This window comes from Botryllus schlosseri, chromosome 1 (assembly GCF_051294905.1).
Source record: "Botryllus schlosseri isolate E-star chromosome 1, Bs_hap1, whole genome shotgun sequence".
NCBI lineage: Eukaryota > Metazoa > Chordata > Ascidiacea > Stolidobranchia > Styelidae > Botryllus > Botryllus schlosseri.
The window spans coordinates 12157701-12180710 of NC_137236.1; the positions used below are offsets into that span (position 1 = coordinate 12157701).

Consider the following 23010-nt stretch of genomic DNA (forward strand, 5'->3'; position numbering starts at 1 on the left):
TGGTATGGAACAATGTTGGTATGGTGTGGAAAATTGCAAGTATGGTATGGAGAGAGTAAGGCAAGTATGGAGTATGGAAAATTCTCGTTCCATACCATACCATACCATGCCCTGATTTCTGATGTCATTATTGCTTAAACTAGCCATGATGCGAATCTAATTCCCGGTAATATCGTTTTACAGAGTCTGTTTTGGTGAGGTTTAGTTCACGGTGGTGTGGTGCCGTGTACGTCTACTCTACAGCTTCTGCGAGCAAAATGAGATAATCGGTAGATTGTTATCTGGGACCGTCCATAAAAGGGACGGGCAACATACGGCCTGCGGGCCGGATGCGGCCCGCTACGTGATTTTGTCCGGCCCACGGACAGTTTCCCGTCTTACATGATAATGTGGCCCGGGGCTCCAGTCTCCCGAGATTTCCCACTACTTGCCTAAACGTCAAATTTTAGTGACTGTATGTTAATATTTACGTGTGCGCACTGCGCAGCGTGCAAGAGTGGAGCTTACGCGTAAGTTCGTCGAAGCGAGAAGACTTGCACTATCGCCATCGGCCTTTATGATGTACTCAACCCTAATGAATTGATATCTTGGTAAATTTTGGGTACCGGGCTTATCAAATGATTTGAAATCTTGATTAAGGATTGCACCGTGAGTTAGTTGATCAGAGAAGCAGACATGGCGGCTATGACAATACTGTTCTCAAATCCACATTATGTTCGTCATTATCGGCGAGAAATGGATCTGAAGTGACATTGCTATCGTTACAATACTTTCATTAAATTTGATTTGTTCCTTGTGTATATGAATGAATAATGTATCGATTCAGCAATCCAGCCCGCCAAGTTTCTCATTTTCCCGCCGATTGGAGAAGTTGTCCGCCCATGCTCCATAAGAATATCATCGCATTTCCGGTACATTGGCATGATGCCGATGCAAGTTTGAAGTAAATATTTACAAATAATTCATAATATAGGCCCACCCATAAAATATCCCAGCTGCAGGCGATCAATACAGCAGCGATCTGCGTGATTATTAGTACAGTATTTGGTTGGGGTTAGTGTGGCGAGAATTACAAACTACATATACCCCACTCCCTGATCTATAATCCTAATGCGAGAGCGTTTGAAATATGACCAATAAAATATCTCGGTATGTAAATAGTGTAAATGTGCGGACAATGTTTCAGAGGAAATGTCATTATCAATCACATTGAGCAATTAGTAGGCTATGTTGCATCAAGATTGCTTGTAAGCTGTCGTCACTCAAGGAATGAGGTAGTTGGAGTAGCCTACATCAGTCGTTCTCAACCGCCGGTCCGCGGACCGGTGCCGGTCCGCCAGACATTTTGTAATTTTATACTTAATAGCAAAATGAAATAAGTAGAAGGCTTATAAATGGATAAAATGAGCAACACATCACATTTAAAACTGAATAAAAACATCCCCATTTTATTCGTACTACGCATTTCGTAGTACGTTTGGTTGTAGTGGGAAATGAGCAAAGGGGTTTGTCCCGACTCCGAAACGCTTCTTCTCTCGACATTATCGAATCGAAGAAAAATACTCAAGTTGGGGTATTCCCGGGGCTCCCCACCTAGGGGTCACGACCCCAACGGGTCCGTTGACCTATTCTACGTAGTCGCGGGCACAGAAATTAAATACCAATGACCATTGCAAGAATGCCATTAAACCGGGTTCTATCGGCAGTTCATTTCTGAATATTCTAGTTCATTTTGCAACATAGAAAAAAACGACCTCGGAAAAATGCGAACTTGGTAAACAAGGTATCGGGTCAGTCGAAGGGTCATACTAAAACGCCACTCACTCTAACGTAAGGTTGGCATCTGGCCACCTCTATTAAAATTCAAATGTCTTGAGGCTAGAAATCAATGGGATGGTAATTTTCCTTCCAGGAAAACTATAAGTGACCGATAGTGATATGTGTTAACATAGTGGTTCTCAAACTGGGTCCCGAGGTTCGTTTGGGGTCTGCGAGAAATGTTCCGAAAAATTCAAACAATCCGAAAAAAACTAAATTTTGGAATATAAAAATATTCAGGCAAATTATTGTTAAATCAAACTCGATGGTAGCCGACATAATATCATTAATCAAGATAAAGTAGAATATTTTAGTGCTAAATTATTCAATTTTAAATTTGAGTTTCGCCTTGCGCGCTTTAGTTTCACTACGCATTTCTCAATTTTATTGTGCGTATTCCCACCCAGGAACAAAATACGCATAGATTTACAGAATTGAAATCTAAAGAATATTCCTGCATTCGCAATGATGCGAGCATCGCTTAAGGCCGTTGAAATACTTTAATCTAGGAACGCGTAAAGCGTGACTGCATTATCGGCATTCCGGCGCTGAACGTTACGCGTCACGACACACTACGACATAGACCGGTTTTGCCAACAAACGACTTCACGAGAAGTGCGCTGGAAAATATCACTGGCGGCATGTTGGCCGGAACCGTCGATATTGATCTGTTCAGGCACTGAAATAGTCGTCACGGAATAGTCCTAATCTAAGCCGCGCGCGGAGGAAAATAATTCTCCCAGTGTTAAAATGCGAATTGCAAAATGATTTTTTCTCCAATATTATTCGATTAGCCACAATAATTACCTGGGTTTACGAAATAACAACATGCTTCAACAAATTAATTACTGTAATATTGACAAAATGTATACTCCCTAAAAGACTTCGCGAAAGGGTAGTATTGAAATTACCGGATGCGATAAGAGGGGTCTGAAGAATTCTTTCCCAGAAATTAAATTGATCGCCCTTTGACGACCAAGCCCACCGTTTATGGGTGTTTGCGTTAATTTGGTAAGGCGCCGTGAGTCATACAAAAGATTGCGAAGCGACCGTTTCGTGAAGTTTTCGTAAAAGTTTGAGAACCAGAGTTAACAGAACAAACAAACACCTTGAGCGCGGCCGAGCAACTTAGAAATTGTTGTCTGCATTTCGCGCGACGTAGAATTTCACGTAGCAGTATTCGACTTCTTTGACTCGATATAGATAGAAATCGTTCCAAAACATGAATGTATTGGTATATAGTCTGGGACGGAGAACGAGATTGATACGCACATGGTCGTCAAGACCATAGGAGTACGTTTGGGCGGGGGGAGTGATCACCATTTTTTGTAGTCAGCACGCCAAATTGAGAGGTGAGGTCGCGGGACATTTTCAAAATGGTATCAGGTGTCTTGAGGTTGCGACCATAAAAGGGTTGGGCTCCCCTGTTGTAGTCGGTTAATCCAAGGCCTTCGGCCTTCGGCACACTACCACATAATTTCATGAATGCCGTCATGAACACAAATTAAACTCTCAAAATGTCACTCTCTAGTGGCATTACAAAAAATGGTTGCATGCTTTTATCGCAATTGCAATTCGGGTTTATTCAATTTTTGAAGATCCACCGGTCCGCCGACTATTTTTTGAAATTTTACCGGTCCGCGAGCTCAAAAAGGTTGAGAACCACTGGCCTACATTACCAATTATTGCGTCACCTGATAGACTATGCTCGGAGACGTCTTGTCTAGACTCAGTAGAAAATAGGATCAACATTACTGTTGTCATTATTACATCACAGGATCATGTCATTACAAGTGCTCTTATAAAACCGTTGCACAAGCGTGTATACTGTATATGTTCCTACACAGCATTCAATAGTTCACGTTCATACACACACGACAAAAGCGATCGTACTCCGTTAACAGCGAACAACGTAAGCTTCCTAAAGCTTGCACAGATCACGATAAAATACCAAAGTAAGGGAGTATGGAAATGTCGTTCCATACCATAGATTAAAATCTTCCATTCCATACCATACTTGCATTGTTCCGTATTCCATACCAAAATATCGATCCATATCATACCATACCATACTTCCATACCATACCATACCATACCCTGGATAAAACTACAGCATAGTCGCTAAGTCTAGTGTGGTCGGTATGATCGAAAATACCAAATTATGTTCATGTGGTATAGAAGTAGTACTATTTTCCTTGTGGCTTTGCGTATCATACAGTTAGTGGTGATGCTATGAGTGATACTTGAATACTCGACTAGACTTGTCCAGCCTATGAATAGAAACGCAACGCTGGAATCCACAATGTCATTTGCTGCTGAGCAGCGTAAAACCAGCATAATCAGTACTCCTACAGATGGTGATCCGAACGTTAACAGTAACTAAGCAGATCTTAAACGATAACAGATTCCAAAAATATAATATTTGAGTCCTGCCAGGGCAATGAAACCACCCCGAATAGCACTGAAAGTCGTGAAATTGGCATTGTTCGAGCAATCGGACCGCCACTACACCATGACAATAGCAATGGCCTATCGGTGGGTCGAGATAGCGCAGTGGTATATTCCGCGGCTGCAACACCAATGGGTTGCGGGTTCGAGTCCGACCAAGGTCGACTTCAGAATTCCTACACCTAAGTGTTTAAGGTTTTTCTAGGCTCCTCCCCGCCGTCTCATCCGCGTAGCGTTGTCTTACAAAAAGAAGTAAGCCGTGCAATAAGTTGAGATGGAATAAAAAATGAAGAATTTCGGTCTGGTGTAAATGACCATTGTATTCGACAAACACCACGAATACCTCAAAAGAAATGGCAAATTGCGTCGAGCGATTGTTCGGAACAATGAACGATCACAGTTGGTAAACTAGACTCAAACCGTAAGACTCAGCTCACAATTGAATCACTCCGATACTTAATATATGAAAAGACCACACTCGCTCCTAGAGGCGGATAATTCACAGCCTTGTGTTTAATGGGAGTTTTCTTATGGATTCATATTTTATCATATGATTTTGCAAGTAGCTCATAGGCGTATTTCGTCGTTATGTACCTGGCAAATTGTAGCCGCCGTACTGCCCTAAGGTGTCGCTGTGGCTCCTTCACACTCCCGCCCAGCAAGGAAGTGGACTCAGTGTCATTGTTACCTCACAGCGGTAACTTGGTTTGACGTATCGTGGTGTAGGCCTAACTCACTGTTTCGTGCACGTGCGTTAGTGGTAGGATCGTGCTGGCATTAGTTCACTTGATAGAATAGGATTAGTAAGGCTCTTGCATTGCTAGAATATGGTTAATTCATTCATTGTCTCACTGTTTTGATATCTTGTTACAGTCAAAGTAAATCTATAAATATAAAAAAAAACGGAAGACACATTGTCAAGTAAGATGCCTTTTATTTGATTAGCCTAGGACGTACTTGCCAATGCTTATTGTATTTCATTTTTAATAGAAAACACGCACCAACAAAGCGAGTCTTTTGCTCTGTGCCGAAAGGGAATATAAGCAGCCAGATATTTCAATCCACCCTGTGGCGCGATCTGTGGGTTGCGGCTACACAAATGAATGCCGGCAATTCAAGATGTGATCTAACCGTTAGGCCTATTAGTGATATCTCGAGGAAAGAGTTATGTCGTATACTGCCCAAAAATAGGAAAATCTGACATAATCATGAACAGTGTCAGTTCAAATATCACAGTAATATAATTTTGTTTTGCGGGTTTCGCAATTTACAAATGACGAATACGGTTTCACTGCATTCTATCTGTCTTGAAATTGAATCGATGTTCTTGGTAAACGTATTCAGGAGATAAATATGATCCTTCTGCAGTCAGAGATGCCACTCCTGGGTTTTCCCACCCAGATCTGGGTTTTTCGAGCATCACCTGGGTTTCTGGGTTTTTGTGCTAGAAATCTGGGTTTTTTCAACATCATGTTTGTCAGGTCAATTTTGAGGCGCAAAATTGATTATTAGCTTGATAAGATCTTATAACATCGACGGATTGTACTGTGATTGAGTCTAAAGAGACCCATTTACTATTAAAATGAGAGGTCTTGGCGTGATGAGAGAGCTTAATTGAATACTGACTACTAGGTCACAGAAAGTCATTTTCACAAGGCAACTCTGGAGCATTTGTTTTGCAATTTAAAACGATTTAGGACTTGAATGTTAGCGCTGCAACAAATTCGTTGTGTGTCAGTAAATAGTATGTAACTGCTGTAAAGTATGCAATTAATGCACAGGAAAGACCAAATGTTGATCTAACTAATTAACCATGTTGACATCAGAGTATATTCATTTTCAACAGGGACACTCAAAGAGACAGTTTGGGCACCCGGGCAAGTTATTATTCTGAGGGAGAGGGGTTTGTCAAATTCAAATGTACCCTTAACCCTTTTAATGGGGGGGGTCACTGGTGACCCAAGTTCAAGTTCATCCCGCAATTTCTCCAGAGATATATGTCGTAGCGGACTGCTTTTGGTTTCTATGAAAAGCCTGCTATCTTCTGATTAATATGATACCTAATTTGAAGGTACAGGGCATGAAAATTTTCGAATACCGACGATCTTACATGAAGAGTTCGGCTGAAAATACCCATACCTAAAATTTCCAGATATTTTCCGAGTGGAAAATATAGTCAGAAATTCTGCCAGAACATAGGAAGTCGACTTGTACGGTATTCTGTGTGATTTATCACCGTTTGGAACATCAAACCTTGTTCTGGGGCGTTTTCTGAGGGGGTTTGGTAATTGTGGTCACGCTTCGGTGATTTTCAAGAACATAGCCAAGTTCAAGACGGAAAATGAGTCATAAACTGGTTTACTATGCCTGCAAATAGTGGGATATGACAAGAGAAAGTATACCACGTTGTTTTATGCCATTAACCGGGTGGTAGGGGTCCGATTCGGTATTGATCTTGAACTTGACCATTATGACCACTCACTGACCACGCCCATATGTAAATTTTTCATGTAATATTGATTTTTCGATGTCTGGCGAGCCGCGCGGTTTACGGTCATGGTTGACGGCTTGTTTGAAACCAGGCAACGGTGGCTACGCACTGAGGCATCATTTTTGACTCTCTGACGCCATCCTGGGGGCCAGAGGGGAGAAATGAGAGAGAGAAAGAGATTTTTCAGAGAAAAAGTTTGTATATTTAGTCGTATAAAGAACCCTAGACATGGCATGGGGTGTCGATCGAGGGTGGAAACGGTAGACGGCTATACTCCGGCCACTTTTAAACTGGAATAACTCAGATTAAGGTCTTGGTGAGGTCACGGTATGAATTTGAAAAGTGATGGTCAGTTCTGCAAAATCGGACCCCCCATTAAAAGGGTTAATTTCACGATATTCATCCACCACATTTTTGATACGTTGTGGCTAGGGCTGGGCAAAATCGAGTACCCGAGTGATTCGATTCTGAATCACGTAAAATGCTTCGAGTCGAGTCGAGTAATCGAGTACCACTCATTATGACGTCATAACAGAATGTTATAAGTCAGAGTTCAATTAGGTACCTTTAATGCGACCACAAAGAATATAATTCCTGTTATCCATCACATTAAACATAATTAGGCATTTTTTTCGACCATACCGATTTCATTGCACTCGGTGACAATATCGTGTCACATTTCCAGTAACGTTCGTAGGTTTGTACTATATGTTACGTATGCTACGATATGGCCAATCACGATTTCCAGGCTTCAACAGTGAAAATTAGTATCGAAACTATAATTCTCGTTGATAAATTAACTTTCAGTGGCGAGGAGCGTAGAATTTCAGTACTCGAAAAAATCGTCTTTTACTACTCGACTCGAATCATTAAAATTAATACTCGATTCAGATTCGAGTACTCGAATCATTGTGCCCAGCCCTAGTTGTGGCAATAACTATTTAGTAAAACGCAGCATTATGGTATTGATGTCGGAAATATGATTTATAAATTTATTTTATAATATATCACAATTAGTCCATATGTATAGGCTACCGAAATATCTATATAATTTCATCCGTATCGTTGGGTAGTCGAAACATCTGGAAGCAATGAATCAGCCAATCTTTCGCAGAAGAAGAACAGCTAATTGCTTTACGCAACGACCGTATTCTAGGACGCTGCTTCTACAGAAAAAATAGATGATTTTTTGTCGTCTACATCCCTAACCATAATCGATACAAAAGCAATCAAGATTATCTCAATCTATGTTGGTATAAACAGGCACGCAGCCATCGTTTTTAAAACGTGAAATATTTGTAAAGCGACATTTCTATTGTGGTGCAATCTGGATAAGTTAGGGAACCACTGCGGTAAATATATACGAATGTTGACGAATACACTACAATATTTTGATTACCGAAATAAATTTGGGGGTATTCGAGCTCCAGTTACGCTACGTCACTGTGTGCGATTTGAGTTCAGTTTATGTATAATTCCGATATTTCGAATTTCACTAAATTGCAATTGATTGAAAAACTGGGAAAGCGACGGAACGACTTGGTATCCTGATCACGTCGAGTAGCCTATACGCTGCCTGAGTAACCCAGGCCTACGTCTTTTTGTGTCTGTGTATTGCGGGCATTAAAGTGTATGGGTTCAACGTTATCGTCGTCAACTTGAGAATAGGGATTGTCTCAACCCTGAAATATCGCTATAATGTATTTAGAATTGCTTTTGATACGTCATGAAAGAATTTGAAATACAGCAAAGCTAGCAGATGAAAGTAAAACGTAAGCATGCTGAGCACAGATATTCGCAAACCTTGAAGTTGAATTTCGTGGAGTCTTCAAGTGACCTTGAACGAAACGAGTTATCCGAGTACATGACTAATATGTGCGTCCGTTCTTTTTCGACTAAACATCCCAGATAAAAGTGCTTGTCCCAGGTTTAATGAATCGAAAGCTATTTTTAATCTCTCTGGTCAGCTCACAGTCACTGGAACTACCCTAAAATCATCCTCATCATAGATGAGGATTAGCATTGTGACAAACATTACGAATATATAATAAACTACGTATTGACCCCCCCCCCCCTCCATACCGAATACCCGTAGCAATGTGTCGAGAGGAAAGCATCATATTTCGATGAATTTGCTCATTTAACTGAGCAAAATGTATAGTATGAAAATGCACAGTTGGGATTTCAATATCAAGGGCTAAAACTTCTTCTATGTTCGTATAACTGTCATTGATGACTCTCAGTCACTGTTTTGCAGCTATATCATATAAATTTGAGTGAAATATAGGATCTGGGTTTTTCTGGGTTTTTTCAACGTCCAAATCTGGGTTTTTCCAAAATATCTCAGTGGCATCTCTGTCTGCAGTGAATCATGCGAAATCAAGTTAATCAAGCGAATCACAAAAAACTATATTCTCTGATGAGACCTACCTTCATGAAGATCATCCGGCGTTTCGTCGTATATGATGCCGCACACGAATCTGCGGACGTCCGACCATCGCTCTTTGTGCAAGTGTTTAGAGTTGAAGCTGATGAACTTTGTACGCGTCATTTCGACTACAAAGCCCGCTGCGAGGAATTCCTGGAGACTTTGATGGCAGAAGTAGAAAATGAAATTGCCATCCAACAGATTGCAACTGAGGAGGTTATTTCCTGGAACCTTCATCACGAGATCTCGAACTTCTTCTTTTGAAAGTCCAAACTTCTTCAAATCATTTTCAGAGAATGTCACTCTACCTTCTTTCATGCCACGATATGCCATCGCTTTCAATTTGTTGATAACTCCGGCGATTGCATCAGCCTTTCTGATGTTTTTCACGCTACTTAGAGTGGATATAATTTTTTTGTAGAGTCCTGTGATCGTCTTAGGAGGAGCTTCGTTCGGATTCTGGGCCATGATCACTGCGGTTAAGACTAGAAAAACGGGAATGGAAACTAAATTGATCAGCCTTGGTGACGTCGTTTCCATCTTCTCCCATGCCTCATCCCCATGCTGATGTATTAGAAACACAAAAAGCTTCTTTGCGTCATCTAGGGTCAGACCAGAAAGTGTGATGATGTCGGCAGGCCGAGCTTTCGCGGGCAAATCCGAGACTTGGAATTCCCGGGAAGAGAAGACGATCTTCGTATCAGCGAGTAGATTACGTGAGAGGATATTGTACATTATCGTTGCTGCTTTGGCTGGAGTATAGGGGTTTATGCTCTTGTGACCATGTCTGTTAATTTTCCAAGTAGCCTGATCCAAGCCGTCGAAAAATAGTACTGCCTCTGATTGATGTTCGAGCAACCACTGATACGCATGTTCCTCGTCGATCTCATCCTGAAAGAGGCCACCGAAGAGAAATTTAGATGGTTTCATGGAGCCTTCATCTCGCATTCCTTTTATTTCTATATAAGATATTAATTTGTACTTGAGCTTAGAGGGGCTGACAGTTGCATCCGCATTTGTCAGTGAATGGCCTAAAGTTTTTCTGGCGATTCTGCGCATGAGAGTGGTTTTTCCAGATCCAGCAGACGCAACGATAGCAGTGATAGAACTTCCTCCGTTGATAGCTTGTTGCAAAACTTCATCCAGCTCGATGAATTTGTTGTCGTCAACTTTTTGTCGAAGGAATCCGAACTCCTTTCTCAACTGATTTTTTACAACCTTTTTCTTTTGCCAGAAGAATAATTTTCTTTTTACTGCAACTTCCATTTCCTGCACCTCTTCATAATTGTCTTTGAAATATTCTGACTTTGTTACCCTTCTCATCTGGGGATGAACATAGAAATCAGGTTTGCTGAGGTCGTAGGCGCCGATGTCTTCGAGGATTCTGTCCGTCGACTTTTGAGACGCAATATCGTTTATGCATTTTATCAGGGCTGAAGCTTTTTCTGGAAGATAACAATATTCGTTCTTCATTATATTTTATGAATAGAAATGATTGGAGAAAAGCTCTTACTATTTTTTGTTATTATTCTATATAACCCAGCACCTAGGTATTCAAGAAAGATATAGAGATTTATATTGTGAATATTGCAGAATCTTGTGCCGGGATTCTCAACCTTTGTTCAGCAATTGCCCATTTTGCGGTTTTAAAACGCCATGTGGTCCACCTCTTATCCTAGAGTCATGATCCTGTTTAATTTGCGGTAATCGCCGCCGCTGATATGCCTATTCGTCTAACATGTGCGCATTTTTCTCATACTAATCATGTTTCAATTTATACCTCTATACCAGGATCGGTCAACCTGCGATTCCAATATATTTCCACTCCAGCGACAATTCTGATGGGAGGTCAAGATATATAACAGCATACAAGAAAGTGACTAATAACAATTGACCCACGCAAAGATCCATCACCATTTATAACTTGTCCTAAATTTTCGAAAACACCCGCTCCATCAACTCTACCGTTTAATATGAACACATGGACCGAGAAAAATGAATGTTTGATAGGAATATGCGAAATTTCTAATATGAATTGGAAAATTCATAGATGATTCCCAAACATTTTCGCCCGAGGATGACTAATCCCAGCCAATGTCATAACATGACCAGTCACCACTCGCGATTTCGGTGTGTATACTGAGCAGACATGAATGAATAAATTAGTCTTGAGGTCACCGGAAATGGATACTGCACAGTTTCAACATTCCAGTAGGTGGTAGGTATTTCGCGTCCAGTTTATAACGACCATGCCCTGGTATGAGGCCGTGTACAATATGGGATTATGGGTGTTTTGACATGCGGTCGTCATTGGCAAAAAGTTTGGCCACCCCTGCCTGACCTGGGCGCTCGTGAAATCACAGTGAGCGCGACGAGAAGTTTTAAAGTAAATAAATATCCTTCAACAAACGGCTAACGAAATGATTTTGGACGCCTTTGCGCTACCCTAATTAGGGGTTTGGGGTGCGGCAGTTACGACCCCGGTTGATTGGTGGATAATCCGAGTATAATCAACGAAAAACTCCAATAACTCCCCTTCTACTAGTTGGAATTGAATCAAATTTGTTTTGCATGGTCGCTGAAGACAGCTCAACAATTTCATGGGGTTGACGTTAAAATTTGAATTTTTTTTAATTTTCCTGTTTAAATTAAAAAATTCAATTGGATCTGCGGAGCCCTATACCTGTAAGAATTGAACCAAATTTGGTGTGCCGCGTTTTTAGGGTAACCTGACGATTTAAGAGGTGACCGGTTTAAATCGGGGAAAAAAAGTTATTTTTGAACATCCCTAGCCGGGGGGTGATGAGGTATGGCCCGCTGTCTGTATTGAATTAATAAATGCTATTCATATCCTTAAAACCTCAACTCCTGTCACAGTTACCAACAATTTGGATATACTGATATAAAGCTGGGCTGGAAGTGGACAATTCATTTATTTCAATTCCTGGATTGATCAAAAGTCATAACGCATAACAAAACCAGATAACTAAAAATATGTAACATGAAAATCACTATCAAATTATGCGTCTTTCGCATCAACTATCCCATCAAATCCAAATGTCACAGCTCTATTTCTTGTTAAAGTGGAAGTGACAAACCATAATACATATTGGAGCATATGATGACATATAGGCCTACTGTGCTAACCAACTTTTCACCTCTTCATTGACGACAGTATTGGCAAACGATTTTGAAATCTTTTTCATGTGAGATTCATCCCCTGTCTTCTCCAGAGACCTGTTTAATGTAGCTCTACCAATTTTGTATTGACGGCGTGCTTCTCGTTTTGATACCTCCCATCAGTCCAATGCTTTAACTTTTCGTATTGCCAAGCTCAGATCTGATTATGAAAACTGGCCATTTTGTGGGTTTCATGATTTACTCGCAAGTGATTGTATATGGGGGGGGGGGGGGATAAGACCAACGCCTTCTCCATTGTAGAGATATATATATTTAAGAGGATCAATCAAATATTGAATTCAGGTATATGATGTGCTGCGCCATACCCAGCCTATTGAGGTATGGACCAGCGTGCTGAAAAGCCCACACCTCAATCACTCCATCTTGGGGATTCTTACCATAATTTCAAGATCCGAGAGATTGACAAAGCAATAAAACTATTCTCTATAGATAGCATATTTCTATAGCTTTCACACCATAAACAAGTCTAATCCAAACATGCGCATACGTAAACTCAGACCAAAATTCTTAATTTTCAAATAAATTTACTATAGACAGCAAAAATTATTTATCCCTGGCCGCGGGTTTGCCAGTAAAGCAATACCAATTTGAAATCGTGTGTGATTTTTAGTTTGGGCGATTTCCATATCTTTTGACATAGCAGATAAAGGAGGTCACGAAATAGCATAACGTAATGAAGTCAATATACCAACGGGTCCGCCTCAAAATGTTTAATTAATATTTAGGGGACCGATCTTTTCCACCACACCTCATTCAGCTCTACCGGTAAATCTGATTACGCGAGCAGAGAGGGGATAAAAAATTGATAACAAAATATATGCAATTCCCGATCATATTTACCGATTCAAACACGAACTATATAAATTGTTCGCGCTTCGCGAGTTTAGTCCAAATAGGGCGATGCACTAAACAGTATACCCAATGTAGCTCATAAGTAGCGGGGAAAATGGTTACAGGCTCAGCGGGGCTGAGGGGGGTTCATCACCGTATGGGGGCCCAAGATCAACGTTTTTTGTCGGGGCTGACGAAGTGCTGTTACGGTCCTGGTGGGGAATGAAGGCTCGGAATAAATCTGAAGTGGGGAATAAAAAAAATGGTTGGGAACCATTGCTCTGAACAAGTCGAAGATGGGAGGGGAAACAGCGAATTTTGTCCCCTGGCTATGACAACCTACGGCCAACAGCAACGACAATAATTTCGATTATATAATAACTGGAAGTCAATGCTGAAGTATCCAAGTATTCCGGCAGTGTCACTCGTCGTATGCCCTTGAAAAAGATGTGCTTGAACTGAAATGCATTTGATGTAGAATTATAGATTGATGGTAGGCCTATACTTCGGCAGTTCGTATTATTGTAACATAAAAATAGCCACAATTGCAATTTATTATCAATTATAAACTTCCTATGGAAGTATACGGCATCACCGAAGCGAATCGTAATGTATTGAGGACCTAGCACAGAACATTCATCTTTGAAGTCGCTCTGACAATGTGTGGCCTTGAAGTCATTGTACAATGCACATAATGTACGAGTAACATGACTTGATTGTAATATTGGATTTAATGTTCTGATAACACGACTTCCATAGGTACAAGACATACTATGTACATTAGGGCTGTTCAAAAATAACTCTTTTTCCTGATCCTTGCTTGCTACTTGATTATATCGTTAGGTAGCCTTAAAAAACGACTTACACCAAATTTGAATTCATTCTAACCAATATTCGCGGGTTTCGTACAGTTTGAAAATTTTGAATTTCCGTTTTTCTTTAATAATTCTTGGATTATCCACCGATCAAGGATATCCATAGAATTATCAAAGAAAAACTGAAATAACTCCGCTTCTACGGCTTGGAATTGAGTCAAATTTGTGTTGCATAGTTTTTGAAGACAGCCCAACAATTTCGTGGGGTTGTCTGAAAAATTTGAAAAAAATATTTTTGCATTTTTGGGAAATTCAAAATTTTCAATCCGTACGAAACCCGCGAATATTGGTTGGAATGAATTCAAATTTGATGTTTGTCGTTTTTTAAGGCAACCTAACGATTTAATCGAGTAGCCAGCAAGATTCAGGAAAAAGAGTTATATTTGAACAGCCCTAAGGTACACAAGCTAGCATATAAAAATTCGTTCTCCACTTCTCTGTAGTATCCCATTCACCAAAGAATTGTTTGAAGCGGGGCCAGAATAACAATATTATTCCCCACCATATAGTTGAACTAAAACCGCAAACACATAGTGGATGCGGGGATTAGATCGTTGAGTTTCTCAAAGTGAGAGTTATGCGCATTCCGAACCCCGAATCGGGGATAGCTCAAAAGGGCCCAAAATTATTTCATGGGTTGGTTGTTGGCTGAGATTTATAGAACTTGAAAATTTTCTTCGCGCGATTTCGTGTCCCTTAAGGCCTGTGTTTAAATATGATTGGTAAGAGAAAAATCCGCCAATTTTAGAGAGATAGGAATATCGGCGGCGGCTATTACCACACATTAAACAGGACTCTGACTCTGGGTAGGATAACAGATGGGCCACAGAACATCTTGAAGCCAGAAAATGGGCCACGGCCAAAAGAAGGCTGAGAACCCCTGAATAGGTTAACAGGGTTGAAACAATAGGGCTGACAAAAATATAGATTAGTCGGTAGTGAAGTATAAGAAATTTCTGCAAATGGTATATTGAATTTTTCATTGTTATGGAGATTGGCATTGGGACGCAAAGTTGGCCAAAGTTGCGGATCCTAAGAAAAATACATTGTTATTGTACTGCGTGCCAGGTTCCACACAGAGCCTTATTAGAAAATGATATGAATTCTTTTATTTTCTTCGATATCCTTCGGAATATTATTTCCGCAACGAGCAAAAAGTACGGTATTTGAATAACTTCTCAACTGTTTTAGATGGATAACACTGGTCTACACAAGATTTCAGGTTTGGGTTTTGACAACTGATCTTAGCTAATTTTGGGGCGCTGAATCCGAAAATGACCTCAGATTTTCTCCATCACATCACGGTTTTGAGATATGAAATATCTCAGATTAAAAAAAAAATTCAATTTTTGACCCCCCCTCTGTTGTCAAAACAAGGGATTCTGATGTAATAAACACTGTTTTACCTGCAATAATCTAGCTTTAATTAGCAAACAAGCATTCTATATTTGATTCACACAGATTTGCGTCGTCTTTATTAAAATTTTATGCCCCGGAATAAAAAATAGGCATGCAAAAGAGCAACCATACTAAAATTAAACGGTACATCGTGCTGACGAACATATCGATAGGACAGTAACAATGTATTATCTGAATTATAGCGTAGAGTTCGCACAATACCTACATAGACATTCCAATGATGTTCAAAAATTATGAAGACACAGACTTGGGCAGGGCGAGTTCAGACACAGTAAAAAAACGCTTTCATAATATATGAACTCTTCACTTATAAGTAGGGCTGGGCAAAATCGAGTACTTGAGTGATTCGATTTTGAATCACGTAATATGCTTCGAGTCGAGTCGAGTAATCGAGTATCACTCATTATGACGTCATATCAGAATGTAATATGTAAAAGTTCAGATATGTACCCTTTACGTGCCCACAAAGAATATAATGGCTGTTATCCATCACATTAAAGATACTTTGGTATCTTTTCGACCATACCGATTCCATTGCACTTGGCGACAATGTTGTGAGTTGATCATGACTTCGGCCAATCAAGGTTTCAAGGCTTCAACAGTGAAAATTAGTATCGAAACTATAATTCTCGTTGATAAATTAACTTTCAGCTGCGAGGACCATATAATTTCAGTACTCGATAAAAATCGTATTTAACTACTCGACTCGAATCATTAAAATTATTACTCGATTCAGATTTGAGTACTCGAATCATTGTGCCCAGCCCTACTTATAAGCTTAAAAATGCTCTTTTGATGGACTTTCTTTTACGATCAGCATCTGGAATTTCTCTTTTCAAACTCCAGCAATAGTCGACTATCATACGAAAATCCAGGTACAGCTGGCGACTGTGTCCTTGTCCTTGCCTGTAACGGATTTTCACGGGTGTGAGAAAGAAATTAATCCAGAAATCCCGCCGATCTTGATAACGGGCCTTCGTAATTTTAATATCTTGGCGTAAACGTTCACCCTGTTCTCCACTAACTTTCCCAAATTTTTTTGGAAACTCATCCGCATGGTTCTTCAAAGCGTCAACTTTGATGTTCATCCTACGTCCCAAATCTTCAAAACTAAGCAGTAGCTCCTTTTAGAGATCTTCATAATTTTCTGATTTTCTCTTTCCCGAAAAACAGCACCGAAAGCATTCGACGATCTAGCCTCGAATGGCAACATTGATTACGTACCAGATTTTTAGCCTTTTACAATTGCCTAATGTGAGGTCCATTGAAAATGCCGGTTCTTTTTTCTCTTCGCTGAGACCAGAAAAAGCATAACATATATCATTAAAACACCCCCCTTCACAATCCAAGTTAGATGTAAAGAGGAGACAAGAGGATCCTTTTGATATCAACAAACTGATCACATGATATTTTTGTCTCCAGGCGTCAAGGTGAGCCAGTGCTGATCCTTGACCCTGCTGTCCCAGTAGAATAGGAAACAAGGGTAGGCTATTCGGTGTAGCCACTTTGTTGCCCCAGCAAAAAGTTCACCATTTTCAGATCTAGACATATGAGCCAGCCATGGTCATGGTACTTGAACTTTTCGAGAACGGTTTTGATGTTCTGATACTCTCATTTCCTTGTTCATTGCGATAAAATGTCACGCTTGTACCAGCTTTGAGAGTTGCTCTTTTGCATGCATATTGTTTAATCCAAGGCATGAAAGTTTAATAAAGACAACGCAAATTTGTTTGAATATAATACTGAATGCTTGTTTGCTAATTAGAGCTGGATTATTGCAGATAAAACAGTGTTTGTTGCATCAGAATTCCTTGTTTTGAAAACAGAGGAGGGTCAAAAATTGATTTTTTTTTTAAAGGGGAATATTTAATATCTCAAAAACGTGATGTGATAGAGAAAATCTGAGGCCACTATCGGATTCAGCACCCCAAAATTAGCCAAAATCAGTTATCAAAACCCAAACCCGAAAAAAAGTTGAAATTTGTAGACCAGTGTAATATAATCATGCATTTTAAATAGTCTGACCTCAATACAACAGACATTGGGCTACTCACCGCTTATTTCGGGCGATATTGATGTAGGCTTGACATCAGCGACATCAGAATTGTTATATTTACCCCCTTCTGCCATGTTCTTGATAACCTGGTACTAATTAGCTAGGGTATATGACAAAACTGAAAATATATAATAACATTCTGTGTTAGGGGTACCATACGGAGAGAATTTGTCCTCTTCTTTTTACTTTTTTGAAAGTGTCCTCGGACGATGCCCAAATGTAGGCTACTCTTTTTTGAAGAATTATGCTTCAATATATGGCAAACTTCGACTGAGATACAGTAAATCCGCATTGAAGTAACGAACGCTCCGGCGGCTATTTCGAGAGGTGAGCCGGAAAGTCGGCCTTATTTTAGTCAACCGACCACGAAGTGAGAAAAATTTACCATTTTATCATGATTTCATCCGGTATTGCAACGCAGGGCCGAGGAGTCGGTAAATTTTAGCACCGACTCTAACGCCACAGATTTTCAATGGACCGACTCCGACTCCGACTCCTGAGTCTCTAGACGTACCGACTACGGCTCCGGCTCCGACTCCGACTCCTGAGTCTTTAAAAATACCGACTCCAACAGTATTACCAATTTACTTCGAATGACTATCATATGACCATTAAACATATGCAAGCATATGATTAACGATGACATGCAAAATTGTTTCATTGTGGCACAGCTCGAATTATTTCCTTCGACATATTTCCTTTATTTTTTCATATTTAATCAATTTTCATAGCATGGACTCTCTAACAGTGTAGAGATCAAGCCACTACCGTCGAGTCACGAGTCATTTCGAGTCATTGCACATTCAACTCCAGTCAAGTCGAGTCAATCGATTTTCAAAGGTGACTCGAGTCAAGTCAAGTCACTCGATTTTTGGAGGTGACTCGAGTCATGTCGAGTCAAGTCAAGTCACGAGTCAAGTCACATTTCAAGTCAGATTGCCTTTTCGATGTAGCCTATGTATGAGGCATGATTACGTCATTGCAATTTGCTAGGTCTCTGAAATACAGTTTGAGTGGTCATTGATTCCTAACTGATGAACGAATAAAGAGTTAGATATACACGCAAGAAGGCGCTTTATCGCTCACATATACGTAGAACTGTTAAACTAGGTAATTGCATAGCCTCAGTTTATAGCTGCCAGTCAAAATAGAGAATAGAGAAACGAATTGATAAGATGTAATACGTTACCCATTTACAAATAGATATGATACCATTCGAACCTGCGTCAATGGTTGAAGACTATATAAACTATATTCGACTTCAATTTCAATAAAACAAGCGGTTTGGTTAAGGTAAGAACAGAGAACAGAAGTATACATTTTGTTATTCTATTACTTTACCACTAGAGTTACGACAACGTCAGCTTATGAGCTTCGATCACTTCGTTTGCGTTCAATTTATTTGTGAGAGAACAATCAAGGCTTGGTGAAACGCACGGTCATTGAATGATTGGTCGCTCTCGCGGGTTACACAAGAGTTTCGCGAACAATCCGAGCATATCCAGGATACAGTGATTTTTATCGACACCGATTACTTGATGACTTGAAATTGACTCGTGAATTTTGCTCCGAGTCACGAGTCAATCCACATTTCTGATACGCCGAGTCAAGTCAAGTCATGCGAAAAAGGTGACTCGCGTCATCCCCACACTGCTAATAAGTAATAACCTAATATGCATGAATCATTCGAACACGACATAGCCTACATCCCATACTGTATAATTAAGATGTAGACAAAACAATCGAAGTGTTGCTCTTGTGTATGATTCAGCAACTAATACATAGATGCTTCATAATAATTTTCTCATTACACACTGTACTGATTCCAATCACACACAAGTCTCATTACTAACAAATAGAAACGAAATTTAGGAAGTAGTCAAATAGCATATGTCTAATCTACATACACTGAGTCAAGTATTCAAATACAAGGACTTGCAGTCTTTCGTAATCATTTGTTCGACCCAAGCAGCTAAGCTACACCACAAATATTTTTGATTTTGTCAAGTGGGAAGGAGCATATGGTTATATTTACATCAATTTTACAACCAGACGATATATTTGCTCCTTCACAATATCCTGATATAATTCAAAAAATTGCATCAATTTGTGACTGCATCGCGAAGATACATATTGCTTCTTTCATACTCTTTGCAACTGAGTTGTATTTTGCAAATAATGTTAAATTCTACCTATGTCCGGGTTGGCCAACCTTTTGGGCCGAAGGGGTCGCATGAGATTTACGAACCATTGCGCGGGCAACTTGAATGTTGAAAACCCTTTGTTTAGTCGCCTGATAGGAACGAACCGAATTCGGTAATATTGAAAACAAGACTTACATGACTACGTTTTAAAATTGATAGTAATTATGTCATGAAAACTCAGTGTGCAACTGTACAATGTGCAGTCATGCCCTGGTCGTGCGAAGAACGAAATTTTGCACATATTGGGGGTTGCCTATGTATAGCAATATGCTCATTTGGCTACGAAAGGAATATTGGGCGTTTTAGACATAGCAATATCGACGGTTTCGGTGAACATGGATGGCTCTGTCATTTTCCGCAAATGTTTCATCGCCGACGATCTCGCTTCGAGCGCACAAGCGAAGTACCGTGTTGTACGACACGTTATCTCCTAATTGCGTGTATAGTTAGACTCAATTCTGTAAATTACGCGTATTTGCAATTCCTAGGAGGGTTTCCAATACTAAATGCAAGAAAGAAGCAAAGTGACAATATATCATGCGATGTGCTAAGAAAAATTTCAAGTCAAATAAATCTGCTACGGAATATTTTACTTTGTGGTCATATACGAAGATCTGCGCTGAATGTGGCTGGAGCATGCACGGTTACGCCAATGCGTCGAAACTGATGTTTTAGTCATCATCAAATTTCGCGGTCAGGCTAATCAAATATTTGTTGGCCTTGCAATTTTACCTGATGTTATAACTAACTTCGAGAATTACCTCGCAGGCCATACAAAACCTTCTCGTGGCCACATTTGGCCTGCGGGGCACGGTCTGGCCGCCCCTTATCTGTATCGTTACTAATACCATTGATTCATAGTACATAAAAATCCTACTATATATATTATTAGTAATTTAAAAGGTATCTTTGAAAGAAATTGTTCACATGATAAAGAAGTCGGAGTCGGAGTCGAAGTTGGGGTCATTTTCACTAACTCCGACTCCGAGTCCAGTTAGTATTTTTTCACGATTCCGACTCCAGCCACCACAGTTATCACGACTCCGACTCCATCAAGCAAAAATTAGCCAAACTCCGACTCCGACTCCACCGACTCCGACTCCACAGCCCTGATTGCAAGCCTGAAAACGTTGAAAATGTGTCCTCTTTTATTTTTTCCAAATTATGGTAACCCTATTCTATGTTTCTTTTCTGAACAACAAGCTAATATTATCAATCCTGAGCACAGCGGGCTATAGAAGACCTGATCGATTATTGGAGCAATTGTCTCCTGTCAACAGTCACATGCTGCTTATGTCGAATAGATATTGCGTGATGACTAGGGCAAGTTTCTGCAACTTTTTTCATGCAACTTTTTTCGATTTTTCATGCAAATAACTTTTTACTGCAAATAGATAGATCACTCGATTATTTCACTGGCGTTTAAATTTGAGGTCCTTTCTGATTTGACGTACATATTTAGGCTAGACCGCCGAAAATTATATTTTCACTGGGTCAATTTTTTCGGGCTATTGATTTTGTTGAACTCGCCTACACTGAACTTTGATACAGTGCCTTGTATACGGACTGATTCGAGTATCTCATACCCAAATAATTTCAAGGAATTTGTCCATAAATGCAACTTTTTAGTGCAAATTTTGTGAAAAATAAACGCAACTTTCCACAGATTTGACTGCAACAAAAACTTGCCCTAGTGATGACTATCCGACTGCGGGAAATCATTTCCAAGTTCAACAACGAATTTATATAAATAATCATGTAACTGCTACATTTTCAGAGTCTGCGATTTTAAAACTTATCTTCGTAGTTTACGGAGTGGAAGTTATGATAAGTGAAATGCAAGTCGTAAACCGACAGTGGTCGGATATAATTGGATTGGAATAATAATTTTTAATATCATTACTTTTCTTCATATGTGTGTGTTGCACAACTTTGTTGTTTACAAGTAGATGTCGACCGGGTTTGGTCACAAACCATGAGTCATGAATCGCAATTTGAGATGTGAACAAAGACAGTTAACGATTTTCTGAGATTTTCTGATTTTCTGACAAATCGAGAGTATAGGCTCATTGTCATGGTTGTGGCAAGATTGCTACAGTAGGGAGGAGCATGATAAAAAAATTCCATAAAAGACTAAAGATTTCTATACCATACCATACTTGCATATTTCCATATCCGATACCGATACTTCGTTCCATACCATATACCCTACCCTGCCCTGGATGTGGGGTTGTGTTTAAATCAAATGGTTGTTTAAAACACTTTGTTTAAAACAGTGTTTTAAACAGAGTCATTTAAAAATGTGCTTTTGTTAAGTTGTATAATTATGCCATAAGTGTGTAAATACGTTCCAAAAACATGCTCTATGAGCCTACGGACGAATACCACCCGATATAACCGACGTATACGATATAGAATGGTTGGAACTCGCGAAATAGTGGGTTCAACGGTACGGAATGTATATTCAGATGACGGGTTGGAAGCCTATTTCGCTAAAGGAGCTATATTTACCCTATATTTTCAACTGCCGATGTAAATACACCATGACGCCACAATTGAATATTCGTGACGTCATTGCTTAAAAAGCACTACAGCAAAAAACATGTTTTAAACAAGAGCCTTGTTTTAAACATGTTTATTTTGAATTGATTTTTGTAAACACAACCGAACCTGTATGCAATAATAAATGAGTATGTATCCACAATTTTCGATTACCCCACCTCCTCCCTTAAATCTACCGGCACATCTGATCACATGGATTGAGAGAGCTGGAAAAAAAATATAATAATATATGCAATTGCCAATATCATCGACCAAATTCAATTATGAATTCATGAAAATGTTTACGCGAGCCGCGACCAGCTAACCGGGGCAGAAACAGCAACTCGTCAGGCCTCTCCCAAAATACGTTGGTCTTGCCCCCCCCCCCCCATAGAACGATAAATCAAACATACCCCACCCCGATAATGATACAACTTTTCGCCGCTACTTGTTGGCAAGATTTGTTTAACTCATTTCAGTGCGTCACTTAATCCAACCCAGGGTTTGACAATTATTTTTATCCGCAGGCCAAATGAGAAGCAGAAAATGCGCTGGCGGGGCGAGTCAAAAAATGTAGCCGTGTTCTCCAGCGAATTGATTTTATTTCTAAATTGACGGCTGTGAATTACACTGTTATTCAATGCTGCTTAGTGAATATGTCTGTGTTGATATTAGGGAATGAAAAAGTGCCGGTTAAT

The 23010-nt window shown here is 39.9% G+C and overlaps 1 protein-coding gene across 2 annotated transcripts in view; it reads right to left on the minus strand.

Moving 5' to 3' along the window:
* The window catches only part of LOC145441984 (uncharacterized), a 42118-nt gene extending 22097 nt beyond the window's left edge, over nt 1–20021 (minus strand). The window contains exons 1-2 of one of the 2 annotated variants that reach the window (XM_080319950.1): nt 17566–20020; nt 9188–10630 (exon numbers count right to left, since the gene is read on the minus strand). In XM_080319950.1, the coding sequence (XP_080176076.1) occupies nt 9188–10630; nt 17566–17641 (1519 nt within the window). In that variant the 5' untranslated portion in view covers nt 17642–20020. Of the gene's footprint in view, nt 1–9187; nt 10631–17565 lie in introns of both variants that reach the window. The other variant, XM_080319958.1, reaches the window with a different exon arrangement.
* Between the last annotated feature and the right edge of the window lie 2989 nt (nt 20022–23010).